The sequence below is a fragment of the Manacus vitellinus genome, unplaced genomic scaffold, assembly GCF_001715985.3.
Source record: "Manacus vitellinus isolate BGI_N305 unplaced genomic scaffold, ASM171598v3 scaffold_53_pilon, whole genome shotgun sequence".
In the NCBI taxonomy this organism is placed as follows: Eukaryota; Metazoa; Chordata; class Aves; order Passeriformes; family Pipridae; genus Manacus; species Manacus vitellinus.
Genome location: NW_021940637.1, coordinates 2,269,075 through 2,294,276, shown reverse-complemented (window position 1 = coordinate 2,294,276; position 25,202 = coordinate 2,269,075). Strand labels below are relative to the sequence as shown.

The 25,202-nt window shown below is 41.3% G+C and overlaps 1 protein-coding gene across 2 annotated transcripts in view; it reads left to right on the top strand.

Annotated features, from left to right (window-relative positions):
• TLN2 (talin 2) overlaps positions 1–24,210 on the top strand; it is a 152,756-nt gene extending 128,546 nt beyond the window's left edge. Inside the window, exons 51-58 of one of the 2 annotated variants that reach the window (XM_018081477.2) lie at positions 3,461–3,568; positions 6,689–6,794; positions 9,104–9,228; positions 15,895–16,020; positions 17,844–17,906; positions 17,995–18,177; positions 20,013–20,138; positions 21,100–24,210. In XM_018081477.2, the coding sequence (XP_017936966.1) occupies positions 3,461–3,568; positions 6,689–6,794; positions 9,104–9,228; positions 15,895–16,020; positions 17,844–17,906; positions 17,995–18,177; positions 20,013–20,138; positions 21,100–21,228 (966 nt within the window). In that variant the 3' untranslated portion in view covers positions 21,229–24,210. The remainder of the gene's footprint in view (positions 1–3,460; positions 3,569–6,688; positions 6,795–9,103; positions 9,229–15,894; positions 16,021–17,843; positions 17,907–17,994; positions 18,178–20,012; positions 20,139–21,099) is intronic. The other variant, XM_018081478.2, reaches the window with a different exon arrangement.
• The last annotated feature ends 992 nt before the right edge of the window (positions 24,211–25,202 follow it).

The window sequence follows — 25,202 nt, the reverse complement described above, 5'->3', positions numbered from 1 at the left end:
AACATTCATATCTTATATTTGTGTTTGCTCCCAGTTAATGTGAATGGATTCTGAGTGGTTCATGCTTTGCAAGCGTCCAGCAGGATGGAACTTCCTGCAGAGTGAACAGTGGAGGTCTGGGATGCTGGAAAAGCATTTCTGATCTCCCAGGGAGTTGCTTCGACAAAGAAAGGAAAATGGCTGGGAATCATTTTATTACCTGTAATGATACAGTGCCAAGGCATCAGATCTAGTTTTGTCTTGTCTAGCTTTCTTAAGGTCAAGAGCATTTATTGGGCAAACAGGAATAAAAGTCTTCAGGAATACTAATTTTATGCATTATCTAAAATGTAGGAAAAATAGTCATGTCACTTAAAAAAGCTTTTAAATACACAGTCTGAACCACACTTGATTTAGAAAATCTTGGTTTAGGTCTTGATTTAGAAAATTCTGCTCAGAGACTTAGAAATCTTATGCCATTAATTCTACAAATGGATTACTGTACGTGGCATTTCCATGGTAAGCCACATTGCTTGACTTTTAGGGGTAGGAACCAGCAGTCAGCCCACCGTGCTGTCAGAGCTGTGTGATGCAGTGCCACTGGGGTTTCGTGAGGTTTGACAAATACTGGAGGGATTTCTAGTGCTATTAAGCTAATCTGTAGAATAAGCACTTGATAAATCATCAGATTTTTATGTCCTTTAGGCTAAGACAAAAGAGTGTTTGTATGATCTGTTGTAGAATTGTACAGAACGTAGCTCTGACTTGCCTGGTGTCAGGAATTTAAATGTAAGTTCTCTTTCACTGCCAGTTGCCTCAGGCAAGTAGTATTAGGGATTTGAATTATTAGCAGCTATATAAATGCTTGTGCTTTTTCTGCTATACATGAATTTACAGTGCTCATTACTAACTCTGTATTTATAAGTAGATGTTATTTCAAAAGACAATGAGGTTGCTTACTGGGGGATGTAATGAACCGAGACAACTCTCATTAAAGTCAGTGGAAACACTGTAATTACATTTATTGAAGAGTAGAGCAGGCCCTAAGATAACAACAATTACTTTCTTTATTACCTATTTGTATAAAATAATGACTATGCACCAAGTAACCTGTGTATAATATCAGTACTTGTAATGATTGCTGTTGGAAAGGAAACAGATACAGCAGGTCCATCAAAACCATAGAAAACAATTGCAGTGAGTGCTCATTTAGATCATTCCATAGCCAGGAGATTGAGGGAAGCAGTTATTCACCTTTTCTCAGCACTAGTTAGGCTGAGTCTGGACTTGGGCTCCCTGCAAGGGTAAAGGCACTGACAGCACTGGAGTGAGCTCAGGGGGCTGGAGCACAGGGCCTGTGAGGAGACACTGATGAGCTGGAGAAGAAATGGCTTTGGAGGGAGCTCAGCAGCCCTCAGACACCTTCCTGCACCAGTGATCCATCCCTCAGGGCTACAAGAGCTGCTACCAGGGCCAAACAGTGTTTGCTGCCTTCGTGTTCTGAGAGCACATGAAGAGAAAATGAGGGCTGGGAGTGGAGAGAAGCCTCAGAACGAGGAAACAAATCTGTGTTCTGGTTCATCTTGAGATGTTTCTTCAGACTTTCTGCCTGAATCTGGAAGAGAAAGCACTTCTGTTCCAAGTCCCAGCTGCAGTAGTGAGATGTCTGTTGGGATGTTTCTGGGTTGCAAAATGACTTCCTGAAATGACTTTTGTCACCTCTTTAGGCTGCTGTGAAGTATATGGGGGTTTTTTTAAGAGTCATTAAGTCTTAAAAATGCTGCCAAAATATTCAGGTATCACTCTTGGTTATGTATGCAAAAGATGGAAGGAACTTGATATTTCTCTCCTAATTGCCTGTATTACAGTAATATTAAGCGAAGGGACATTATAGGATGCTTTACAATATATTCATAAGAAACACTGGGAGATCCTTTGCCCTATTTGAGAAATTTAAAAAAATGTTCTGAATTTTTTGGGCTTCTGGAGCTCATTTGAAGTGGGCTGAAGACGAGGAGAGTCCTGTGCTGTCTCCTCCCATCTTCTCACCCTTTATGTTATTTGCTGGCAGGATGAGGAGATGAAGGAGGCTCGCAAAGCCCTTTTCCTGCTCTGCTGATCCTGAGTTTCCCTGCAGAGGGAGCCCAGAGACCAGCGCCGGGCCCAGCTGCTGCCAGCGCTGGTTGGGATGTTGGGGGTTGCAGGAAAGGGCCTAAAATAAGCAAGCAATGAGATAATCCCCGGCCTAAGGGAAGATAAGGGGCTGCAGGAGTGGAAGGAGCTGCTCTGTGGGAGGAAACGCTAAATTTTTTTAATTTTTAGGAAGTTTCACTTGTCCTTCTGTTCAATAAAAGAATTCCCTAGAAGTTTACTGTAGAAAATACAAGGCTCAAAGAGGCCACAGTTTTCACTTTTTATTAAAAATAAATTGGGTGAGTCAGTCAGGCTTCTGTCAGATGTCAGACATTATAATTAGTGGAAGTCCTTACAAAGTCAGAGATCTGACTCTGCTTCTCTCTGTATTTACACAGATGCCCCAGCACTGCTATTGCTTTGTTAAATCACTGTGTCAAGCTAAAGCCATTAATAAGCTTTTATTTACAGAGTGGTTCCAGGCAATGAGAAGCAGCTAATGATTCTTTTGGTGGGTTGGTGGGTGGGTTGGTTGGTTTGGTTTTTGTCCCTGTCACGTAGAGTAACAATATCCTGGAACTTCCACAGCACTTTTCATCTGCCATTTGCAAATGTTTTTGTAAGGAACAAACTCTTTATCTTGTGGGATGGAGAAGGGAAAGTGGGACACTCACGTTTGACTCGTGCACAGGGCTGGTGGTTGACCTGTGACTGGCCCAAAGTCTTCTGGGGCCAGCCCAGAGCTTTGCTGTCAAAGGTGGCCATTTCTTCATCCATGCCTTGATGGTGGGCTGTCCAGGCTTACAATAAAAAACTGGGTTTAGCATATTTCTAACCTGTGAGATGTAAATGGCCTTTTATGTGTGGCAAAACTGTGCTTACAGTTTTTATTTTTGTTGATAGTAGTAAAAAAGAAGAGTCACAATAATAAAATCATTGCAGTGTAGAACAGTGTGTATATACACAATCCAAGAGCCCAATGAGCCCCAAGATGCTTTTCAGTATTTGCATGAGAAGAAATCATAATAGAGAAGAAAACTCTATTTTCAGCTGGTTCTTCAAGAGTTTCTCTCTTTGTTCTGAACTGGCAGCAAGAAGCAGGACACTAAGAAGGATTGCAGATGCTCACCCAGACAGGAGAATGTGCTGATAAAAGGAAAAGTGTTCCCAGTGCTGTATCAGAACTGGGCTCTGCTGCTCCTCGAGCACAGCTTGCTTACAAATTTACAACGGGAACGGGTGGCCCTCAAGCTCAAATGGCTATAAAAACAATCTCTTCCCTTCTCTTTCCCCTGTCTCTCCTCTTGTGGGAGCAGTTTTGGGTACTAATGTTGTTTTGCCTCCTCAGCAAGCATCATATCACCCAGATGTGAGCGAAGAAGTTCGGGAGAGAGCCCTGCGCTTCGGAACAGAATGTACCCTGGGATACCTGGAACTCCTGGAACACGTGCTCCTGGTAAGGAGTCCTCTGCATGCATGTCCTGCAGCAATCCCAAGGACAGCAATCTCCCTGCCCTCTTTCTACAGTGATGTTAATGACACATTTTTGTCAGTTTGTGGTAAGATTAGGATCAGTTTTGCTGTTCAGGAAAAGCAAGCTCAAGGAAAGCCAGTACTGCAGCTCAAACTGAGGGACAGAGGGAAGACTGGAGTGCTTGAATGGAACTGCATTTTGGATCAGATCTGGACCTAAGTAAGGTCCCTGACAAATAAATTAAGACATTTCAGTATTCTTTTAAGCTCACAATAAACACTGGACATATTAGCCCCAGGCCTGTCCCCCAGACCAAAGGGGTTATGTAATATGTATGAAGACACTGTTCCAGGCCTTTTGCAGTCACACTTGCTCAGTGCCATCCCAAAATCCCCAGCCAGCACTGCCTCACAAAGAGCTCTCCAGCACATCAGACATGACACCCCCAAAGCTCTACATAAAACCCCTACACTCAAATCCAAGCTCATGAATCCTGCTGTCAGTTGGCTTTTCTTGACCCTACAGAATTATCACATAATATATTAATTATCCCATAGCATTTTACTCTTCTGTTGCTATTACATTTGTAGGAAGCAATAACGTGTTTGAACCGACAGTTGTGAGATACTGAAGATTCTGGAGAAGACTTAAATTAGTGATTTCTTCTAGGTGGCTTTCAGCTGACATATGAACGTCTGTGAAACTGAAATTTGCAGCCACTAACTGCAGATTAGCAAATTCAAGAACATGGCATGTCTAATTATTTACATCAGCTGGTTGAAGTATGTATAACATAGCAGTACAGCCACAGTTATGCTTGCCTCTATCATGGAAAACAGTTCAATAAAGTTGGAACTTGTTATGTAATTTCTAGAGCTCTATGGCAGTAAGTAATTCAGCATTAGATTTCTGATCTGTTTTTAGTTTAGCAGTACTTAGAGGAATTTTTCAGATTTGATCTGTAGAACTCTGTCACAGTGCCTGTTTCAGACTCTGTACCAGAACAGACCAAAGACTGGAGTCAACTTTTGCTTGTTTTATTTCTTTTTTTCTCTGCTTAAGTGAAGAGGCTTAAGGTAAGAAGGGCCTGTTCCTCCAGTAAAATGCCTCTTTCCTTTCAGGACCCTAAAGCATTGAGAAAGTTTTGTCTCCTTGCTTTCCCCCCACCAGTGTTTGCTGCCTTAGGAAACACTAGTACTTTAGAAACCCCTAAATCTGCAATCTCATTTAATTTATAACCTCCATAACAGACCATGGGAGATTAGAAATCTCAAATTAGTCCCTCTGCACCTTGTGATACAGTTGTTGGTAAGTTCAGTTATTCCCTCAGTAGCTTGTGTGTCTCAACACAGGGGTGCCAAGAAGAACAATCCAGCAGCCATCTTTCTTTGGAAATGATAATTTTTAGGTGCAAGAGTTGTCAGATGCATTGTCTAAAATTTTTTAAGCCACTGTCTTCACTTGCGCAGAGGTTGCATCAGGAAAATGGCACAAAACTGACTTGTTTGCTGCACAGAATATTCCCCCTGGCTAGGGCCTGGGTGCAGGAACACACTAATTCAAGCTGTAGCGCTGGTACATCTTTGTAAAACATCTTGTAAGTTGTATTAGCAAGGCTGAAGACTGACCTGTCCTTCTGCATATTCATATGGTCAGCATTGATCATGCTGAGTGGAGGGGAAGTCTGGAGCCTTTGTTGTTGTACAAGACTCTGCAGGGGATGAGAATCTGCTGAGAGTTCTAAATTGGCTTTAAAATTGCAGTTCATAAACCACCTCACCTAGTCTTAAAATTTGCTCAGTTTTTTCGATTCCAGCATTGTCAACACTCCCATAGGTAGTACTATGGCACAATGTCATTTTTTCTTATAGTCCTGACCACAATTGTGTAATTTGTGGGAAGATAACCCTTGCAATGCTCAGTGCTCAGTTTCTGCCATAATAAGGGTTTATGCAGCGTATAAACTTTGGTTATAACTGTGTTATGTTTTGTCAACACTGCAGATTGTTTATCCACTGAGGATTCCTGTCCTTCTGATTCCCGTGGAAATGATCTGGCTGAGGATCATCCTTAGGGAGCAGGAGACCACTGCACACATACACTGACACGGCCCTTCCAGAGAGACAGGATTCCTCACGTGGCAGAGTTCTCAGCAGGCAGAACTAGGAAAACAATTTAGTTGAGTTTATTCTGTCAAAGTAAAGGAGTTAGGCATTTGAGTGCAAAATGGGAAAGTTGGCAGAAGGATACAATCTGTTTTCATGTGCATCTGGAGCAGCTTTGTGGGGGAGTTTTTGAAAACAGTAAGAAAATGCACACCTGAATGTGACTTTTCAAGACTCAGCCTCTTGTTTTGCTCTTGAAGCTCTCTGTGTATCTGTCACTCTTCTCTCAGAAGGAGCTTCTGAATATACATGAATTTCCAGAACTGAATATTTTTTCTTACAAAAAAATAAGTTAATTAAAGATGAAAATGTTCCTGTTCAGGGGAAGAATTCAGCTTCACTGAGTGTCTGACTGTTTTTCATTTGAAGAAGCCCAGTTTAATATTTGATTCAAATTAAGTTCAGAAATGTCTGTCTTTCCCTTCTATTTGAGGGTCTTGTCCAGAATTGGCATTTCCATTGTGTTCACAGTCTCTGATTGTTTCCAGAACAGGCTTCCAGAACTCTGTAATTCTGTCTTGTAGAAACAGTGACCAACCAGTATGTTAATAGCAGAAAATCAGCTCCTCTCCAGCAGTCTAGAAAGGCTGATCCATAAGTGTAGTGACTGTAATACCTGAGCATGGAGTGCTAAAGCTGCATATTCCTCCCACATACTCACACATGTGCCTCTGTTTGGGATACTTCTGCCCTAGGTTTAGGATTGAGAACTTCCCTGCAGCAGTGCCAGGCAGTGCCACTTGCCTGGTGTGCATCCACATGGCAGCCTTTGCTCCTGGAGCTCCACTGACAGTTGTAGTTCTCTCACTTGGGCTCGTGTTTTCTCTCCCATGATTTCTGTATAAAATAAATCCTTCATTAGTGTGCCTTGGGAATCCTCCAGCATTCTCTGGAATCCTCACTAATGTGCAGTATTACATTTTATCTGTCCCTGTAGATCCTTCAGAAGCCAACCCCAGAACTGAAGCACCAGTTGGCCTCTTTCTCCAAGCGCGTTGCCGGGGCCGTGACAGAGCTCATCCAGTCAGCAGAGGCAATGAAGGGTGAGTTGGGAGGCCTGGCTCCCACTGCAGTGAGAGGATGATCTGTCATTTTTGTGTTTGAAACAAACCCCAAACCCAACAAAAACCCCTCCAGTACGTTCTAGGAGTCCTGGTACCAACCTCCTTCCATTCTTTGAATCTCTCTGCTGGCATTCACCTGCTCAGTGTTGGCAAACAGGTCTGTTTGACCCTCTCATGTGCCACGTCAGAGGTCATGGCTCAGTCAGGGGGCCTTGCAAGGTGGAGCCATGGAGCAGAGCACAGTTGCAGGAAACAAAATATATTATCACTCCTCTTGAGCTGGTGGCTGAACTGTTGGATGTCTGGTTCTTTTCCTTACACTCCCATTTGTTGAGTCAAAATAAGTCCTTTGCTTTGTGGTGATAATTGCTTTCCAACTTCAGGGAACAGGGGATACCCTCACCTTACACACTTTGATTTTTGATCCCCTCAGCCTTTAGCAATGCTGTCAGTTTTAGGTGCTGTGTCTGGGTCCTGCCCTGGCAGAGTATGTTAATGAAACAAGGAGACTTCAGAAAAGTGTGGTCTAGGTGATTTCCTGAACTCTTACAATTGAACAACTTGTGGACAAAGATAAATCCAGCACTCAAATAAGCAATGAATTCCACTGTTCTTATAACACTGTTCCAAGTTCACTGTTCTTATAATATATGATATTTTTCTGAGTTACTGTCTTGGTAAAATTTTTATCCAGTAATGCATGTGAACTCTTATAACAGTTCTAACATTATGCATTTGAAATGGGATAAATACGTTTAAGGGTGTGGTGTTAAGTATTAGACCACTACTGTTGAAGCACATCCACTGCAGATTTCCTGGGAACTGTAGTCTAAAGAAATCTCACAGCCATCAGAATGGTGTATGAGCATTCTAATCTCATAGGTAATAGAATATTTTAAATAAAGCATTGGTTTTTTATTTTAAAAATATTATACATTTTATATGAGAAATTTTTATTTTAAAACTTTCTTTTTTTCTTTTAAATTCTTCCCCCCTCAATAAAGGCTTCTAGGAAATCCATATTTGTTCAATCATTCTTTCCTAAGCTAGTCCAGAGAACACTGCACTCATTTTTCTGATATTCTGTGGAATATACAGTGCAGGTTTTCCTCAGTTATTTGCTGCTATTATCAGTACATGTTCCTTGGAAATAAACCTTAACTAAGTGCTTCTCCTACATGGCAATGTGTTATTACCTTCCTGCCTTCCTTCCTTTAACAAGCCAAGCCAATATCAGAATTTTTCTATTCCCTAAGTGCTTTTTAAAATTCTTTATATTGTCTCCTCAGTTTTGGAGACATTCATTAATTTGCAACAATTTTTGCATTTTAATTCATTTCATTAAAATAAAAAGATCAGGTTTTATTTCTCCTTTTTTTTTTTTCATTTATTACCTGTAAAGCACTTTTTTTATTCACTCTGGAAGTTTTTTTTTTCTTTTTTTTCCCCTTTATATCTACCAATATTAGGGCTTAATATACAATGTCTTCATCCTGTGCCCCATCTGAGCTGAGAAATGGTCTCTAGACCATGCCCTTAGAGGTTATGAACTTCTTTTGGCTGTTTCATTGTTTCCCTCCATTCAGAATGTGGGTGCTTTCTGAATCTTGTAATTCAGAGAGTGGTGTTAGGAAATCAAAAACTACAATGCACTGACAACTTCCAAAAATCTGAGATCGCCTCCAGCCAAGCATTTCTTTTGCGGGCCTATAAAATTTCGTTGAGCCAAGGGAAATGCCAAAAATTCAACAACAACAAACAACAAAAAAACCCAAAAATTGCCCTTTGGATATGTTGCAGAAAGTGCTTTGGCTTCTTCAGGCACTCACTGCCCCAAGTGTGCTTCCCTCAGTCAGGACCTGATTCATCCCTCCCCACTCCCAAACAGAGACTGTGCAGATGGCCTGGGGTTGTGTTCTCTGTGTCCTGTTCTCTGTCAGACCTCTGAGTACCCAAGGACTTGCTCAAGTTAGGAACCATTTTAGGAGCCCTGATACACACAAGTTTTGTTTCCAGTATGGACAGGTTATCTTTTTGAAGCTTTTTTGCTTAAACAATTCTTCAAAAAGTTGCTTTCATGACAGAATAATCCTGCTAAATACTCTTCCCCCTCTGAGTTACGTGCTCAATGGCATAAACTGCAGTGTTTTTAGGCCACTGTGGTATTAAAATCAGCTTTCTGTGATGTACATTCTGTGTTTGACACCTGACAAGTGATTGTTAGTGCCCTGTTTGAATGGCAGCTCCCAGTGCCACTGCAGTTATTGTCTCCTCTCCATTAATTTCAGGGACAGAGTGGGTGGATCCAGAAGACCCCACAGTCATTGCAGAGACAGAGCTCTTGGGGGCTGCAGCATCCATTGAGGCTGCAGCAAAGAAGTTGGAGCAGCTGAAACCAAGAGCCAAGCCCAAGGTGAGTGTCCCTCCCCTTGTTCCTTTGAGGTGAATGAAGCAGAGGGTGCACAGAGCCCATGTACTGAGCTGTGCTCTGTCCACAGCAAGGGTACAAACAATCCAACCTTGCCTGAGCCTCAGTGGCACTGCCCTGGAGGGCTCTTACCCTGAAGGCACAGGGTAAAAGAGATGCTTTTCAGAGAGTGAGTCAAGCACCAGTCACGAGCAAGCAAAGGAAGAAAAGCCAAATGTCAGAAATGCTTGTAAGAGTTATGGCAGAAATTACTGTTGATTATTTACGTTTCTGTTTCCAAACGCATTTTACTGATGTGGAAAGTTGTTCTCACTTGCTTTCCTTTGAAGGCCCTTTGTTCTCATCTGAATTTGTGTAGTATAGCAGGAGAAAGCAGCAGCAACACAGAAGGGATTCAACAGAATGCAAAAGACCTGCTGGATTTTCTAAGACTAAAAACATAGGATTTTATGCCATGCTAGGAGTAGCTGCTACAGTATCAAATCAGATCTGTGGTATGACCATTTCTATTTAATTTTCCTGAGGGAAAGTAGTGTTGCATGTTACCAGGTCATTTCAAATGTGTCTCTGAACATGTTATAAAATTAAGCCAACTATTTTCATGTGCAGTACAGAGGCACTGTATGGAACTGCTGTTCCTAATGGCTGTATGCAGAGCTCACAGGACTGGGTCCAGGACAGTTGCTGCCTTTTGCCTGGTGTTGAATAACAGGCAGGTTTTAGAAGAAATTGCCACGTTGCATCTCTTTAAAATGAAAAATCGTGCCTTGGCTGTGGGATTGACTTCAGGAGAGGACTGTGCTTCTATTTTCCTGTTCATGCTGCTTTGTAGGTGCAAAACTGTTTTCAGAGTAAAGCTAATGAGAAGTCTTCCTGAAAAGCAGGGCCTCAAGAACATTCAGTGTTGGATGTTTTGGTGCAGGGTGGTATTTTGTTATTCAGGAGCATCAGAGGAAATAGTTCTTGGAAGCTTCAGTCTTTGAGGACTTCCCACCCCCCATCTAATGATGGGAATAAATTAGCTCATGAAAAAGAAATGCTCTTTGTCCTGCATTTTTTAACAAGTACATCCATTTTGTTTACAAAGAAAAATGATCCTTTATAATGAGATTCTGCAGAGCAGAGGACACAGGCTGAGCCTGAGGATGGGAGAGTCCTCCACCACCTTTTCTATACAATCACTGCACAATGGCATCTGTGTGTTGCCTGGTAACTGTGGAGCAGCTCCCTTCCAACATCCCAGCCACTCCAGGGGCATTGTAATTTCCCAGTGAGTACAGAGCTCACACCTGCTCCTCATTTAACATGTTAATTGGAGTATCCAGTCTGCCTGTGATTTATTGCTCTGTTTATTTGTCATGTTCTGAAACTAAAATTCCTGTCCAACTGTTTGTTTGATTTGGGATTTCAGCCGCCTTTGCATCCTTTGCAGACCTTTAAGCTCTTTCACATTGCAATACACATCAAAAGGTCTTAGGAATATCACAGAGTGGCTCAAAACCCACTTTTTCTGAGGAAGACTTGTATCCTCCCAGAGTAGGATTTCCTGTGTTGAGCAGGCTCTGTCTTTCTGATGCTCATCTTTGACAGCATACACAGGGTTGTAGCAGAAACACTTAGAGTAGGGAAGGGGTTGATACAACTGCTTTCTTTTATGCTCAGTCTATGAAATGCAGGAATAATAGTTAACTTCTACAATGGAACAAACCTCTGGTCTAGCCAGATCAATATCCTGCTTTGGTTGTCAGTAATTATCATCAATGAACTTGCAGAAAAGTCCTTAGTTGGTAATTTTAGAATATCTGCCTGCAGGAAATCGATCATCATCATCATCATCATCATTACTAGCTGGTGGATGATCCTCTATTTTTTTGGTAAAGTTATTTTTTTATTGGGGCATGGAACTGGAGTCATTTGATTTAGACTTGAAATTTTCATCTTTGTGTGTTCCAGTTTGTCTTTTACCTCTAAAAAAAAACCAAATCAGTGGTTGAAGGTAGAGTTTTTTCTCATTTGTTCCACTATTTAATTTTTTTTTTATTTCTTCCTTCCTTGTTTCTTCTTCATATTTTTGAACCTGTCATCCCCCCCTTTATGTCTTAGACTGACACCAGTAGCATGAGACATCTCCATTTTCCTCTACTGGGAGTGATCTTACCCCAGAGAACAATTTCTAGTAAGACCCACCCAGCCCTGCCAAGTGCTGCCCATGTTTTATTGTGTGATGCTTATTCTGTTTGCTTTAAATCCTGCTCGTTGGCTGCAGGTGAATGTGCTCCCAAAATGTTCAGTCCACTAGTCCACTGCCCCACTGGTCCCTGTTAATACCTGTCTTTCTTCTGAGCTTAAATCTTGGAAGAACTTGGAGGACTCTCCCAAGCAGGTGTTGTTACTACTCCCTGTGACACCAAACCTGTTCAGTTCTTGCAGTGTTCAAGGTGGGAAATGAAACAAGGAGATCTTTATCATTTATCAAGCAGGATTTGGCTGTCAGGTTTCCTTTAAGTACATTTTTCCTGAGTATGGACTCTGTTTTTCTGTTTTCATTTTGGAGGGTTGGGTGTCCTGCAGTGCAGACACATATTCCTCCTGCTGTGCAAACATGCTACTGGTGTAAATTAGTAACTCCCAAAACTAGTAATTTTCAGAAGGAAAATATTTTATCTAATAAAAACTACGTGCTAATGCTGGGAAAAATACTTCAAAAGCAAAAGGTAGGGTAGGTGAGGTCCAGCAGCAGAGAGCATTGCTGTCCTACCCTGTTCTCTTGGTGCTCTTCATGCTGCTGTGCAGCCTGTGCCCTCAGGCACAGGTGTCTTTAGAAGTCCACAGGAGTTTCCTGCTGGTAGCTTTCAGCATTTTGTCCTTTTTTTTGTTTTTTATCCCAAGATGAATCAAACCTGGATGCCTTTTCCTGCAGGACTCTGTGTGATATGTTTGATATATTAGGTTGTTATTTAATCCAACTATATATCAAACATATTCCTACAGTGTCCTGCCCTGTCTCCGGGGGTTGTAACAGAGTAGAAGGCAATAAGGAGGAGTACATTCACTCACAAGCAGGTTTAGAAGACTTCCTGCAGACTGCTAATCTAATCTGATTTAAAATCCATACATGGAAGGCTCCTTTAGCAGTAGAGCTTCTCTTGGAAGGACTTGGAAGTTGTGTAGGGCTTTCAGTGGTAGTGAGCAGCAGCTGTGCCAAGAACTGATTTTCACTGGTTATTGTGTTTTCCATGGCTCAGTGCAGTGACTTACTCATATTGGTCTCCTCTCCATGAAATAGAAGATGAGAGCTGCTTGAAAATAAAATGGTTTGTCTGTTGTAATTTTTGCTACTGTTTAGCAATGAGATTGGGGGCTCATTTGTTTTCCTGTCAACCCTGACTTTATTTATGCTACCCCTAATAATGGAGATGCTATAGAAAAATGGTTAAAACACACCACAAAAAAAAATCTCCTTTTTTTGTTTGTTTTGTTTTTAATGGCATAATCAACATTTTCAGGATATCTCATGTTACAGACTCTGTAGCTAGCCTAATAGTTCTGGTTTGTCTGTTCTGGTGACTTTATTTCCCAATCCATTTATTCCTGGACACAGTCAATAACAGCACATTAGTTTAAGCTTGAGGAAGATGAGATGCTGAACTTCAGGGGGCTACTTGAGGAAGGAGAGGCTGATCACTTGTGTCAGACATCTGGTTTTCTAAAGAAGCCCAAGAAGCCCTCTCTAAAACCTCACAAGGTGATATTTTCTGCCATGTATCACATCACTGCTCTTTCTTCATGAAGGCTGTGAACTGACACATGTTGTGAGGGGATGTTTATGAGTGTGAGCTTAGGACAGCTCAGGACACACTCTTTAATAATGGGAATGGGAATAATTACTTCTCATTTAGGGTGTTTTGCTGTGTTCAGTCTGGGGCTGCTCCCTGTCCTTGTTGCTAAGGAATGCCTTGGGAGAGTCCAGGCAGGGGAAGGTGCTGACTGAGCCTTCTCCCCAGTTCAAACATGAGTATCCAGCCCTTGGATGTCACACCTGGGAATGCTGCAGGGAAAACTGCAGGGAAGGACCAGACAAGAAGGATTTGTTAGAAAAGATGAAAAGCCAACAGAAGTTCAACAGTTTGAGTGCTGTGTAAGGCTGCTTCTAAAATAACTTCTCCACGGGAGAGATCAACTGGTTTTCCTTTTTTTTTTCTTTTTTATCAAAAATAAAAGAAATTGGGAGATGTCAGGGAATGCAAGATTTGGAAGCCTGAGAAACTTGTCCTGTGGTTTGTTCTTCCAAACCCCCAAATTTCAATATAGTTGGAAAGAAATTAATTTGGTACACAGGGGAAAAATCTGTTTCCTGATGAGATATTAAGGTTTAGGTGCCTGTTTTCCTGCTGAGCTTCACCTGCTGCTCCAGGGTGGAAGTTAATCCAGCCATTGTCCAGTGGCATTCTCAGTAATGCAAGCTTGGATTTCTCAGCATTCTCTTTGAAAAGTAGTAATTTTTCCTTAGCACTTGTGTGCAATATTTAGTCATCTCACTACCCTGAACTGAGTTCAAACAACTGCTTTTCCTTCAGCCTCTTTTTGGTGGCGTGTTTTTCACAAATTGAATTCCATCTGGGCACACACAGCTGTCCAATAGATCAGAGCATGGCCATGAGTGTTTTATTAAACTTCCACAAGGATTGACACCTCCTTTATAATAAATGAGCTGATACTGAAATGCTCTCTCACTTCAGTTTGAATTCCTGACAATGCTGACATATAAAGAATAATACACATAATATATTTTATGTTGGAAATGAAAATGTAAAACCTCGTGATAACAGAGAGCCTTGGACAAAAAGAAAAAGTGAAATAACAGTCTGTTAAAAGTGCAGTGACAGTCTGTTACATTTACTGTCAGTCAGTGGTACTCCTGCTGATATTTTAATTTGACTCTTTAGTCAAATCAAAATCAATAATGCATCTATTTTAATAAGGAGTATAACTCTGATAGTGGCTCTCCTGGATTCCACTGAGTCACTTTGGTTATGTTGTGATTGAAATAAGAGTTTTATAAATAAGACTTGAGACCTTTGCATCAAGCCAGGACCAATGTGATGAACCCCTTAGGATTAATAAGGGTCATGATGTTACATTGCCAAAGCTTCCTGTGGAACATGACTTGCTCACTTTGCAAAGCAATTTCCTTTATTACAAAGCTGTGCTTCGGTTGATGGGAATAGCCCAATAGCAAGGCAAGATAAATACTTTTCCATGGATTAAGTGGTTTTTCCTTTAGGACAAGAAAAAATTTAAAGTGCCAACAACTTTATCTATACATCAGATTTTATTTTGGGATCACTCTGTTTTTCTGGTGTCTGTGGATCCTGTGGTTCATCTCCTGGACTTTTAGTCCCAGGGCAGTTTGTGAAGTGCTGCTGGATGGGCCATTTTGAAATGATTTGTAATTACTCGTTATCTTTTATTATTTTATGATTGACCACTATTGCATCAGACTGCAGTAAGAGGGGAACTAAACCTCACTTAAATGTAGATGGGTGCCCTTAGACTTGCAAATGAAGTGCCCAATTTTCTGTCTCACAGCACCCTTGGCTGGTGTTTCTGAAGTTGGTTATTTGACACAAGGACACTGTGGTTGCCTAAGTTAGAATAAAGCAGTGTTTCCAAAGGCTCATCTCACAAGGTGGCTTGTTCTGATATTGTAGCCACCAGCCCTACTTGTGATCCTGCATTGGGTTCTGGCAGGCTGGTGATTGGATCACAAACAAAATACATTCTGTTGGATTATTTTGGATAAAAATCAATCAGAATACATGGCCCGGGCCTGGTTCTGTTTAAAATAGCAATAACCATTTATCTCTATCTATTTTGTTAACTGTTCAGAAGCCAGAAAAATGTGCTTAAACGGATCAATGTTTTCAGTATTTGCTTAAATGATTAGGAAGTGAGGGAAGTTGTTTTTATGGAACAACAGGTTTGCATTTTAAATAGTAAGAAACCTCACTAGGAGCAGCTGATTTCTCTGTTTGCTTGTTGAAAGACATGTTTGGATGACTGAAGTGTTCCGGGCAGACCATTGGAACTTCCTATCTCCAGGATCACTAGGCTGGACTGCTTCACAAAGCTGCTTCTGGGAAATGACAGCTCTTACCAGAAGCTGTTAAATCTGTGCTCTTGCTTGGCATCTACTTTACATTTCTGAGTGCAGGTGAATGAGACAATGCACATGTAGCACTGTTCTCCTTCAGTGCTGTAAGTCTTTAAGTATTTAGAAAATGCTTTGCCTGGTTTAGCAGTGCTGGAAGCCAGAATTGTGGCACTACAGAGATAACCTTGATAGGAAAAGCAAGAATTTCTTTTCAGACCTGCACTTTCCTGGATGTAGTTTAGAGCAGCTTTAGTGTAAATAATGTATTAGAATGTGGGTGGCAATTCTTTTAACTATCTCATGTGATACTTTATTTCAGTGTGAGCAGCCAGGAGGCCAACCTAATATTTAAATTCACTTACAGCTTTAGTCGACATGAAACTCCTTCACAGATTTCACTGATGTGTTCCAAAGTCATCTTGTCTTACTTTGTATATGTCCTCGGTCTTGAGAATATAATTGGGTGAATGTGTAACAGTGTTTTCTCTTGGTTATAGCAAGCAGATGAGACTCTGGATTTTGAAGAACAGATCCTGGAAGCAGCTAAATCCATTGCAGCTGCTACCAGTGCCCTGGTGAAGTCAGCTTCAGCAGCCCAGAGGGAACTGGTGGCACAGGGAAAGGTGGGTAAACAGGACAAGTAGCAACAGTGGTGGGGGAGATTGAAATGGAATCTGGTCTCCTAACTGTTCTCCATTAACACAGTAGGAAAGAAGCTTGGGAACGACTGATGAAAATGTAAATCTTTTCACTGCTCATCACAATACATGGCTCAGACCTGGTTCTGTTTAAAAAAAATCCCACAGTTCTGTTTATTTAAACCTCACAAGTGTAGTCAAGTGTTTAGCTCTTCAAATGTTTCCTTCGTGGGGGGTTTTACTGTTTGTGGAGGGTTTTTCATTTCATGAAGGTCTGTGATCAAGCTGGTAATGTACAGTCCCACAAGACAGCTTGGGCATCCAAAACCAAATGTCACAGTGTACAAGTCCTCTCTGGACCAGAAGAGTAAAAAGCCTCACTTAATTGTGCCCTCAGTGTTTTGTCTGATTCAAAGGGACACAGGCCTGCTTGCAAATTCAGTGTATTTAAGTGGCTGTGCTTGTAATTATTATTAGGACTGATGGAACTGTGCTTGGAACTCGTGTCACCCTTTTGGTGTGGCCAGAACTGAGGTCTGTTAAACCATTCCACAGCCATCACTTCTTTTCACAGTCGGTGTACTTTGAAAATTAAAGTCTGAACACCAACCAGATACGTTGAGAATGATTTGTTATAGGATCACTGTTTTTGTATAGTCATGGTTTCCATTTTCATCTGATTCCAAAGTCAGAGCAGACTGTGTCATGGATCCCCCCCCAGTGCTGTGCTCTCTACTGCAGCAGGGATTCTGGGAAGCTTGTGCTTTTAGTTCTAGCAGGAGCACAGAGCACTTCATCCGTGGTCAAAGTTTTCACTGGATCATGAGGCAGGAAAACCCTGAAACCTAAATAATTTGGGACTTAGTGTTTTCTTTTGTATAACTGATTTTTTAGTTATGCAAAGGTGTCGCCATAAGAGAACACAGCTTCTGTTTATGTTGATGCTGCACATAAGGATTCAGTTTCATTCCCTGGGATTCTCATTATGCAAGAACCCCTGCTTCCATTTCTTTCAAAAAACAAGTTTCTGGACCATGTTTCCATTTCACATCTTTCAGTTTCTCTCCCAAAAACACCCAGACCCAGGCAGCTGGGGGTGAGGGCTGATAACCAGCTGTAGAATTTAGTTTCATTAATTCCTCTAACGTGGGAAGAAAACTGTCTCCTGATGGTTGCTGGCACTGCTGATCCATGAGCACTTCAGTGGGTAAGCCATGCAGAAAAGTGGGCTGCTGTCCCCAAGTGCTGTTATTAAGCACAAAGGCAATTAGGGATCTTCCATGGGAAGCTTTCTGATTTGTACCTCCCCATAGTGCCAGAGTCAGAAGAGATTCAAGAATGATGCAAATTCAAATGTATTACAGAGGCAGAAATAAGTTATTTCAAAGCCCAGGACATTAGGAACTACTGCTTGAGCTGTTTCTTGGGCCAAAGCTGTGGCTTCAGCCTTCAGTACTCTGGGAATTCCTGGTTACTGTGGTAATTACTGGTTACTCTGCTAATTACTTCTGCATGTTCCAAGAATGGGTCAGTTGAAGCAGTGCAGCAAGTTGGACACTACATGAGCAGCCAGATGTGTGCTGGAAACACACTCTGCCAAAACACACTTACTCTGCCAAAATACACTCTGCCAAAACACACCTACTCTGCCAAGTAACTTCCATTTGGATCTTGTGCTCCTCAACGTGCTGGGCACAGTCACAGGTACAGGTGTTTCCTTTTTCCATGGGTCACTTCTTGCCTAAATCTGAGACAAAGCAATTGTATTTTCTGTCTCCTTGTAAGCCACCTCTGAACTGTTTTTTCAGGTTGGAGCAATCCCTGCCAACGCAGCTGATGATGGACAGTGGTCTCAGGGACTTATTTCCGCTGTGAGTATCTGCTTCTCTTGACAAAACTGGCACCTTCTCTGGGGAAGTGATGGGGATACACAGTGACTTGTTCTCTGCTGTCTCCCAGGCCCGGATGGTGGCAGCTGCAACCAGCAACCTCTGTGAGGCAGCCAATGCCTCGGTGCAGGGCCACGCCAGCGAGGAGAAGCTCATCTCCTCTGCCAAGCAAGTGGCAGCTTCTACAGCACAGCTGCTTGTAGCTTGCAAAGTGAAGGCTGATCATGACTCTGAAGCCATGAGGAGGCTGCAGGTACCTGTGTTCTTAATTGCTGAAGACCCAGAGTGGTGCTGTGTAAACAAGGGTTTAGTACTGCATGAGCAAACCCCTAATTTTAGGAATAGTTTCTTGGACTTTCGGATTTTGGTTCTGTTTTCCCTCCTTGTAGAATTCCAGGATGTTTTATTAATCCTGGATGAAGTGACTGTGCATTTGTTGTTATTCAGCAGTAGCTACAGCTGATTTCACTGCCTGCTTTATTCTTCATTTTAAAAGATGTTGACAGATGTAAATGGTGGCTGCCCTGTGCCAAGCCCTGGTTTAGGTGCAATATTGTTAGATTAGGTATCTGTCCAAGCAAGAGGAACTGATGTCATCATTTTTTTTAAAGTAGAAAAATGACTTAAATATTTAGGACAAAATAAATGTACAAATGTGTGAAAAATCCACTTGTTTCTATAGAAATCAGTGGCACGTTAATGTTGTCAGGATTTATATAGATTGCCATTGTCAAAGGGCTGTGGGGGAGGTGTCAGTAACTAGAGATAGTTCTGTCTGCAAAGCAACCTGCACTTTAATATCCAAATGTCAGGGTGGGTCTGAAGGAGTTTTAAATGCAGAACAAACAATAAAAAACCCAATAAAATTAAGTACTAGAGACTGAGTTGTTTCCTCAGCTCTGACAGGAAATTCAGGGTTCTCATTCATTTTATTGATAAATTTATATTATTAAATAGACATTGAATGTGAGAACTTGGAAGGGAATGTGAAAAGGAAACAAGGCCAAGCATGGACTGCAATTGAACTTTGCCATTTTACCGAGCTGCATCTTAGTCCCAAAATGAATAATGAAGGCAAAAGCAGTTTGCACTTTGGAAATCATGTACTTCATCATAGCAAAACCCTTGAGTTGATGTCTCTTAAGTATTTTTACTGGTGGACTTGCCAAAGCCACTGAGCCTTTGGAGCTGGCCCTGCCCCCAGCACAGATGTTTTCACACCTTTGATGGATAGGTGGGGTTCAGGACTCTGAGTGATTCAGTTTTCTCCTTCCTACCCCGGCTGCAACTGCCTTTCCCATGAATGCAAATGTGGAATGCACTGTTCCAGAGCCCTCCAAAACCTAATGAGACAATTGGAAATGTTTCCATTCGGTTTGGACGAGCTCCAGGGGAAGTTTCCAATGATTTGTCCTTGGGTCACTGCAGCGGGGAGGAGTTGGAGGGGAGCTGAAGCTGGAAATGTGGGATAGGGCTGGGGAAGGTTCAGAGCTGGGCCATGTGTTTCCCCTCCCAGTGCTGTGTCTCCAGCATGTGGAGCAGGCTGGCCTGGCCTGCTGGCAGCACCCACTTCAGACTGCAAGAGATGTATTACAAATGTTTGCCTGTCTCTCTTTAGAAATCTGAACATTTTTAAGTCATAATTTATAGGTTTAAATGTAAGATAACCACGGCTGTGTAAGTTGCTAACTTGCCCTGATGAGAGTCCATTAATTTAAAAACTTAATTGTCTTATAAAATGTGTTTATACACTAGTTTTCAGTTTCTGTTCTTTCTCAAAAAAAAAAAAAAATCTGATCAGTGTTATGCATAACATCACTTGTGATTTCATCCACTGTTTTATTTCAAGCTGTAAGGGGGAAAAAAAAATCCCATTCGTGACTTCTCCAACTTCCAGCTTCTTAAATAAAAGAATTGTGTTCCTTTCTGTACCATTAATTTTCAAAGATTAATTTGCTTTTCGCTGGGAAAAACAAAGCACATCTTTCCAGTGCAGTCAAGCAGAGATGTTTTCATTCTGATGCTCAGATGAATCCATGTTAGTTCTGCATTTTCCCTGTTACTGAATTTGGTCTGTCTTGTTCCAAGGCTGCAGGCAATGCTGTCAAACGTGCATCAGACAATCTCGTGAGGGCAGCCCAAAAAGCAGCCTTTGGCAAAGCAGAGGATGACGACGTCGTGGTCAAAACCAAGTTTGTGGGTGGCATTGCTCAGGTTGGTACAAAAAATGAAGCAGAGGAAAACCAGCCCAGAATTGAGCAGTGTTGCAGTGTCCATCTGCTGCCCTGCAGGCTGCTCAGAGCTGTTGAGAAACCTCTGATAAATCACTTGATGCCTCAGTGTGGGGTCAGCACTGACATAACAGCAGTGATTTGCTGGGTGGTGTCTGCACTTCTCCACAGAGCATTTACTGCAATAGCAGTTACCATTGTCCAGTGCATTGTACTTTTTTTCCTGATTAAGTAAATAGCTTGTTTCAGACTTCTCTTAGGTACTTTAAATGTTCCCAGATCTTAATGGAACAATAGTTATGCATGTATATAAGCAAAGAAAGAGAGAGTGAGAGATAAAAAACAGTGACTTTGCTCACTGTAAGCATAATCATTATTGGGAAATAATAACAATATTTAAAAATAGATTGCAAGGGTTGGAGATTGTGCCAACTTCTAGATTTCCTGTAATGAATGGGGTACACCATATCCTGTAGTTGGTGCTTAAAAGATATTGGACTTCTATTTTTTCTGCATATCTGTACTACTGTCATTTTTTCTTTGGCATTCTGAGATGCAGGAAAATACTGTGGATACCCACAGTGGTGAGTGTTCAGTTTTACTGCCACTCAAACATTAAGTCATGCTGCTTATTCTACATGTGCTAAACCCTCCCCTTGATGAATGCTGGGAGAGCACAGAGCTATAAAATCCATTATGGATCCATGGGAAAACTGTGGTGGTAGATTCTCTTTCTCTTTTTTTTTTTTTTAAGTCCTCTGTAAGAAACACATGGGAATACAAAACTGTTCTTGGTGGCACAGTCCTGGCACCTGGAAAAACTTGAGCGATTCCTGATGAAGTCACTGAAATTTGGTGCTTCCTGTGACTGGTGTCATGGAGGAAGAAATCTGATTTTACAGACAGTATTCCTTGCTGTCATAATTCCTGCCTCTATTTTCTAGATCATTGCAGCCCAAGAAGAAATGCTGAAGAAGGAGAGAGAGCTGGAAGAAGCGAGGAAAAAGCTGGCCCAGATCCGCCAACAGCAATACAAATTCCTGCCCACAGAGCTGAGGGAAGATGAGGGTTAACCTGCTGAGATTTTCTTCCTTTTTTTTGTCTTTTTTTTTCCTTTTTTTTTGTTTTTTTTTCTTTTAAAGAAATAAGCTAAAGGGGGGACAGCACATTGAGAACTGCTCTGACAGCATACTGGTATGCCAAGCACTTAGCTAAACAACTGCCTGTCATAGCTTTGGAGGAGCAGAGGGCAATAAACACTTGTTCTTTCCCATCTGCTCAGCTGAGGTGCATGATGATCAAATAATGGTACAGTGTTAGGTTCATCATTCCTGTTCCTTCCTTGACTTATATCTCAGGAGAGAATGTTTCGCTTTTTACTAAAGATACTAAGTCAGTATTATTGTCACTTGCCTGATGCTTGAGGTATTTTTCGCTCCTTGACTTGTCAAACATCCACACTAGTAGTGGGAAACCAGTCAAGAAACCTTTCATATGACAAATCTCACGTGAGCTGGTGGCTCTCCCCAACTCCCCCTGTAAAAAGAAGCCCAGGATGGAGAAGGATGTGTGGCTGAGTGGAGCAGCACGCTCGGGGTGGCTTTGAAGAAGATGCCTGTCCTCTGTCAGTGTTACACAGCTGGTTCACCCCAAAACTGGAGGGATTGTCTCTGCACCTGTTTGCACTAGTAGTATTGCTCCTCACCTGATACCAACAAGCTTCTGCTTGTACAGTATTTGGGTTTACAAAACGTGGCAATAGCCATTCTTTAAAGAGCTCAGAAAACAAAGAAATGGAAACCTTGTCACTGCCTCAATAATAGCAGGTTCATGAAAGAAAATGCTGTTTCAATTATATACCTCTGATGTGTGACTACTTTTACAGTATTATACACACATACACATGCTCTAAACATTGGACTGAATAGTTTGCATTTTGTTTTTTAATTGAAATTATCTGGTTCGTACTGTGGTATTTCTGTTAGAATGTATGCCAGTTAAAAAAGGAAAATGCCCAGTACAACAGAAGACTATCACAACTCTTGTTATTCTTCTAATAATTACATTTATAATTATTATGTTTTGAAACCTGTGGGAATTGTAGGAGAAAAGGATAAGTGAATTACAAGTAGACTTTTCCTGTAATATATTTTTTAAAAATTTGGACTCTAGGGAGTTTGTTTTCATAGTTGCTATTGATGCAAATGCATTCACCAAGGAATTGCAGAGAAGGAACAGCAGCAATCTATCAGCAATCTTTGTCTTCAGCTGCAGAAAGGTACAGTATGCTCTCAACACCTCTGTTGTGACCTAAACAATAGCAATTTGGGTAGAGTAACCCATCTTATTCTGTCAAAGAGAGAACACAAATCACAGCAACTTCAACTAGAAAAGCTGAACTATTTGACTGACTACAGAAACACCAACAATAATGGCCAGCATGTCTCCAACTCCACTCGAGCCCTTTCAAACAATAATGGCAAGTCTGTTTGGGTCAAAGGATGTTGCCACTCCAGTCCTTCTGAAGGCTGTGCTGTCCTTTAGATCCCTGCCAGGAACATTCAGCTGAGCCTGTTTGTTAGAGACACACCTGCCTAGTTGTCATTGTTGCAGAAAACACTTGTCCTGTAGACTCCAAGTAACCCTGTAGTGGTAGATTTATCAGTTTAGGTAGTGCTAACTCCTCATTTAAGTTACCTGCATGAGATAGAATTATCAGGAATTTTGTCACACTAGTGTTAAATATATAGCAAAAAACTGCTAGAGAATTAGTAAATATTCAAGTGTACGAAGTTTTTTATTGTTAGAGTCTCTTCTCTGGTACTGATGTATTTCAGACTCAGTAGAGTTACTGGAGAATCCACAATCATGAGAGGAAACAAATTGGCATTTCCCAACTGGAATCCCTGGCCTTGCCAGACGTGCTGTGACACGTGGGTTGTGTGCACATGGAACCCTGAGCTGTCAGAGACCACGTGCAGTTCCCAGTTCTGTGATTTGCCACTTCAGCACAATCAATTGGGTTGGTTTTCATTCATCTCACTGTGAACAGTGTCACAGGATCTCAACTCCCCCACCAAGAAAAAGGCTTCCTGTAAAGTTTGAGGCAGAAGGCTAAACTGGTATTTATTGCTGTAAGACCTAAATAAAGACAGCTCTAGTGATGGGGATTTTCTGCTGCTGTTGGTAGGTTCAAATTCTTTGCAGCTTATGTCTTTCTCTTTTTTTACCTGGATGGCCTCACATTCCCATCTCTTTTTCTGAAAGGTCTGCGAGACAGATTTGTTACTGCTTCCCTTTCAACCTGTGTTTAACCTATTCTTTGATCTTCTCGAAGCATGAAGAAAGATGATGCTGTCTTTAGCACCATGCCACTATTTTATTGTAGCTATAATACTGTTGTAATATATTTTGGTCAGGATGGTATTTGCCAGTTTGATACAAGCCAAAAACCTGGTCGAATGCAACTATGAATGGAAATTATATAGCTAGAAAACTATCAGTATGTGGAAGGAAAGAGCATGTTGGAATTGTGTTCCAGAGAAAATTGTTCAGGAAGTCCATTTTAGCACAGTTCTTTTGAGACTTCTCTGTTTCTGGTTTAATGCCCCCTCTTATTTGACAGAAAGTATTTTCTCCTTAGCTGGGGCTCCACGGAGGAACCACAGTCAGATGAGTAGCTGAGCTGGACAACTGAAGTATTTTTGTACTCAGAGTTTTGGGTCTTCAATTGTGAACCACAAAGAGAATATAAGGTCACCTAAAGTCTTTCCATTTCAATTTTTTTCTTGCTGTTATGATTTGCAGTATCACTGAAGTCCACGTGTGAATGTCTGTGGAGTTTGGGACTGGTCCATGCATTTCTTTGGCATGGGGACTTGCAGCAGGAAGTGACAAGCTGGAGTAAGGGGTCGATGCTAATTAATAAGAATGACAGATGTTTACTTTGTTCTGTTAACTTGTGAAATGGTAAATGAGCTCTGTTGTATCTCACCCTTCTTCATGTGGAATTCACTTTAAGAATTGTATGCAAATTAAAAACAAAATGCCTCAAAGCTGTTTGTGTACAAATAGTCCAGTGTCATTTCCACAGCTATTCAGAAAATGGTTTGAACATTTTATCATTTGTCTGAACTTTTATACATTAGAAGCCTCAAAGTTAGAAAAGTTTTGAAAGAAAAATTGAATTCTAGACTCTTGTTTCATCTCTCCCTTTCCCTTGGATTTTCTGCATCTTCATTACTTAATTCCTAATGAAAGTAGGAATATATAATCTAGAAACCTCCTCAACCTAAATATGTTTAGATCATGAGCACATTTTTGCTTTCCCTCAGTCCAAACTGATAAGATTTTCACCCCAACAGTATGGCATTTGTATTCCCTACATATTTTTAAACCTCTAGGGTTTTATTCTTCTCTGGGGGTTGTGGTGTGGGGTTGGATTTTGTTTTGAGGGGTGCCTTATACTGTAAAAGTTTTGTCCTTATGTAACTGCATCATGATCAACAGGGAGAGAGTTGTCTGCCCATAATTGTCATGATTCCTGAAACCTGCTTTTCCATATTCCCATTATTTACATTATCATATTGTGGTTGGTCACGTTGATGGAACAACACACTTCTGTGGCACAAAGTTTATGATGCCAAATGCAGAAACTGTTTGGTCACGTGAGTTACAGGTCAAACTGCTGTCATTTACTGAGATACAAATAAGTGCCTTTTTGTCACTTTAAAAAAAACCCAACATTTTATAAATTAAGAAAGCAGTGAAGGGTCCTGTTTTTTCTCAAATCAATGCACTTTGTTACAGTGGAAGAACCTTCTGTTCAAGACAATTTTGAAGTTTATGTGCTGGAGTTTCAGGGGCTTGAGCTGTCACTTCACTGTCTTCCCTTCCTGTTCAAGTTTTAACCCTGGGAAAGTCAGAATTCCCAGGTGACAGAGGAAAATGTTCTATTTAAAGTTCTGCTGCGTAGACAAAACTGTGAATGCTTACTCTGTGATATCTGTCAGTGACCATTCAATATCCTTAAAATAAAGTCCATGTG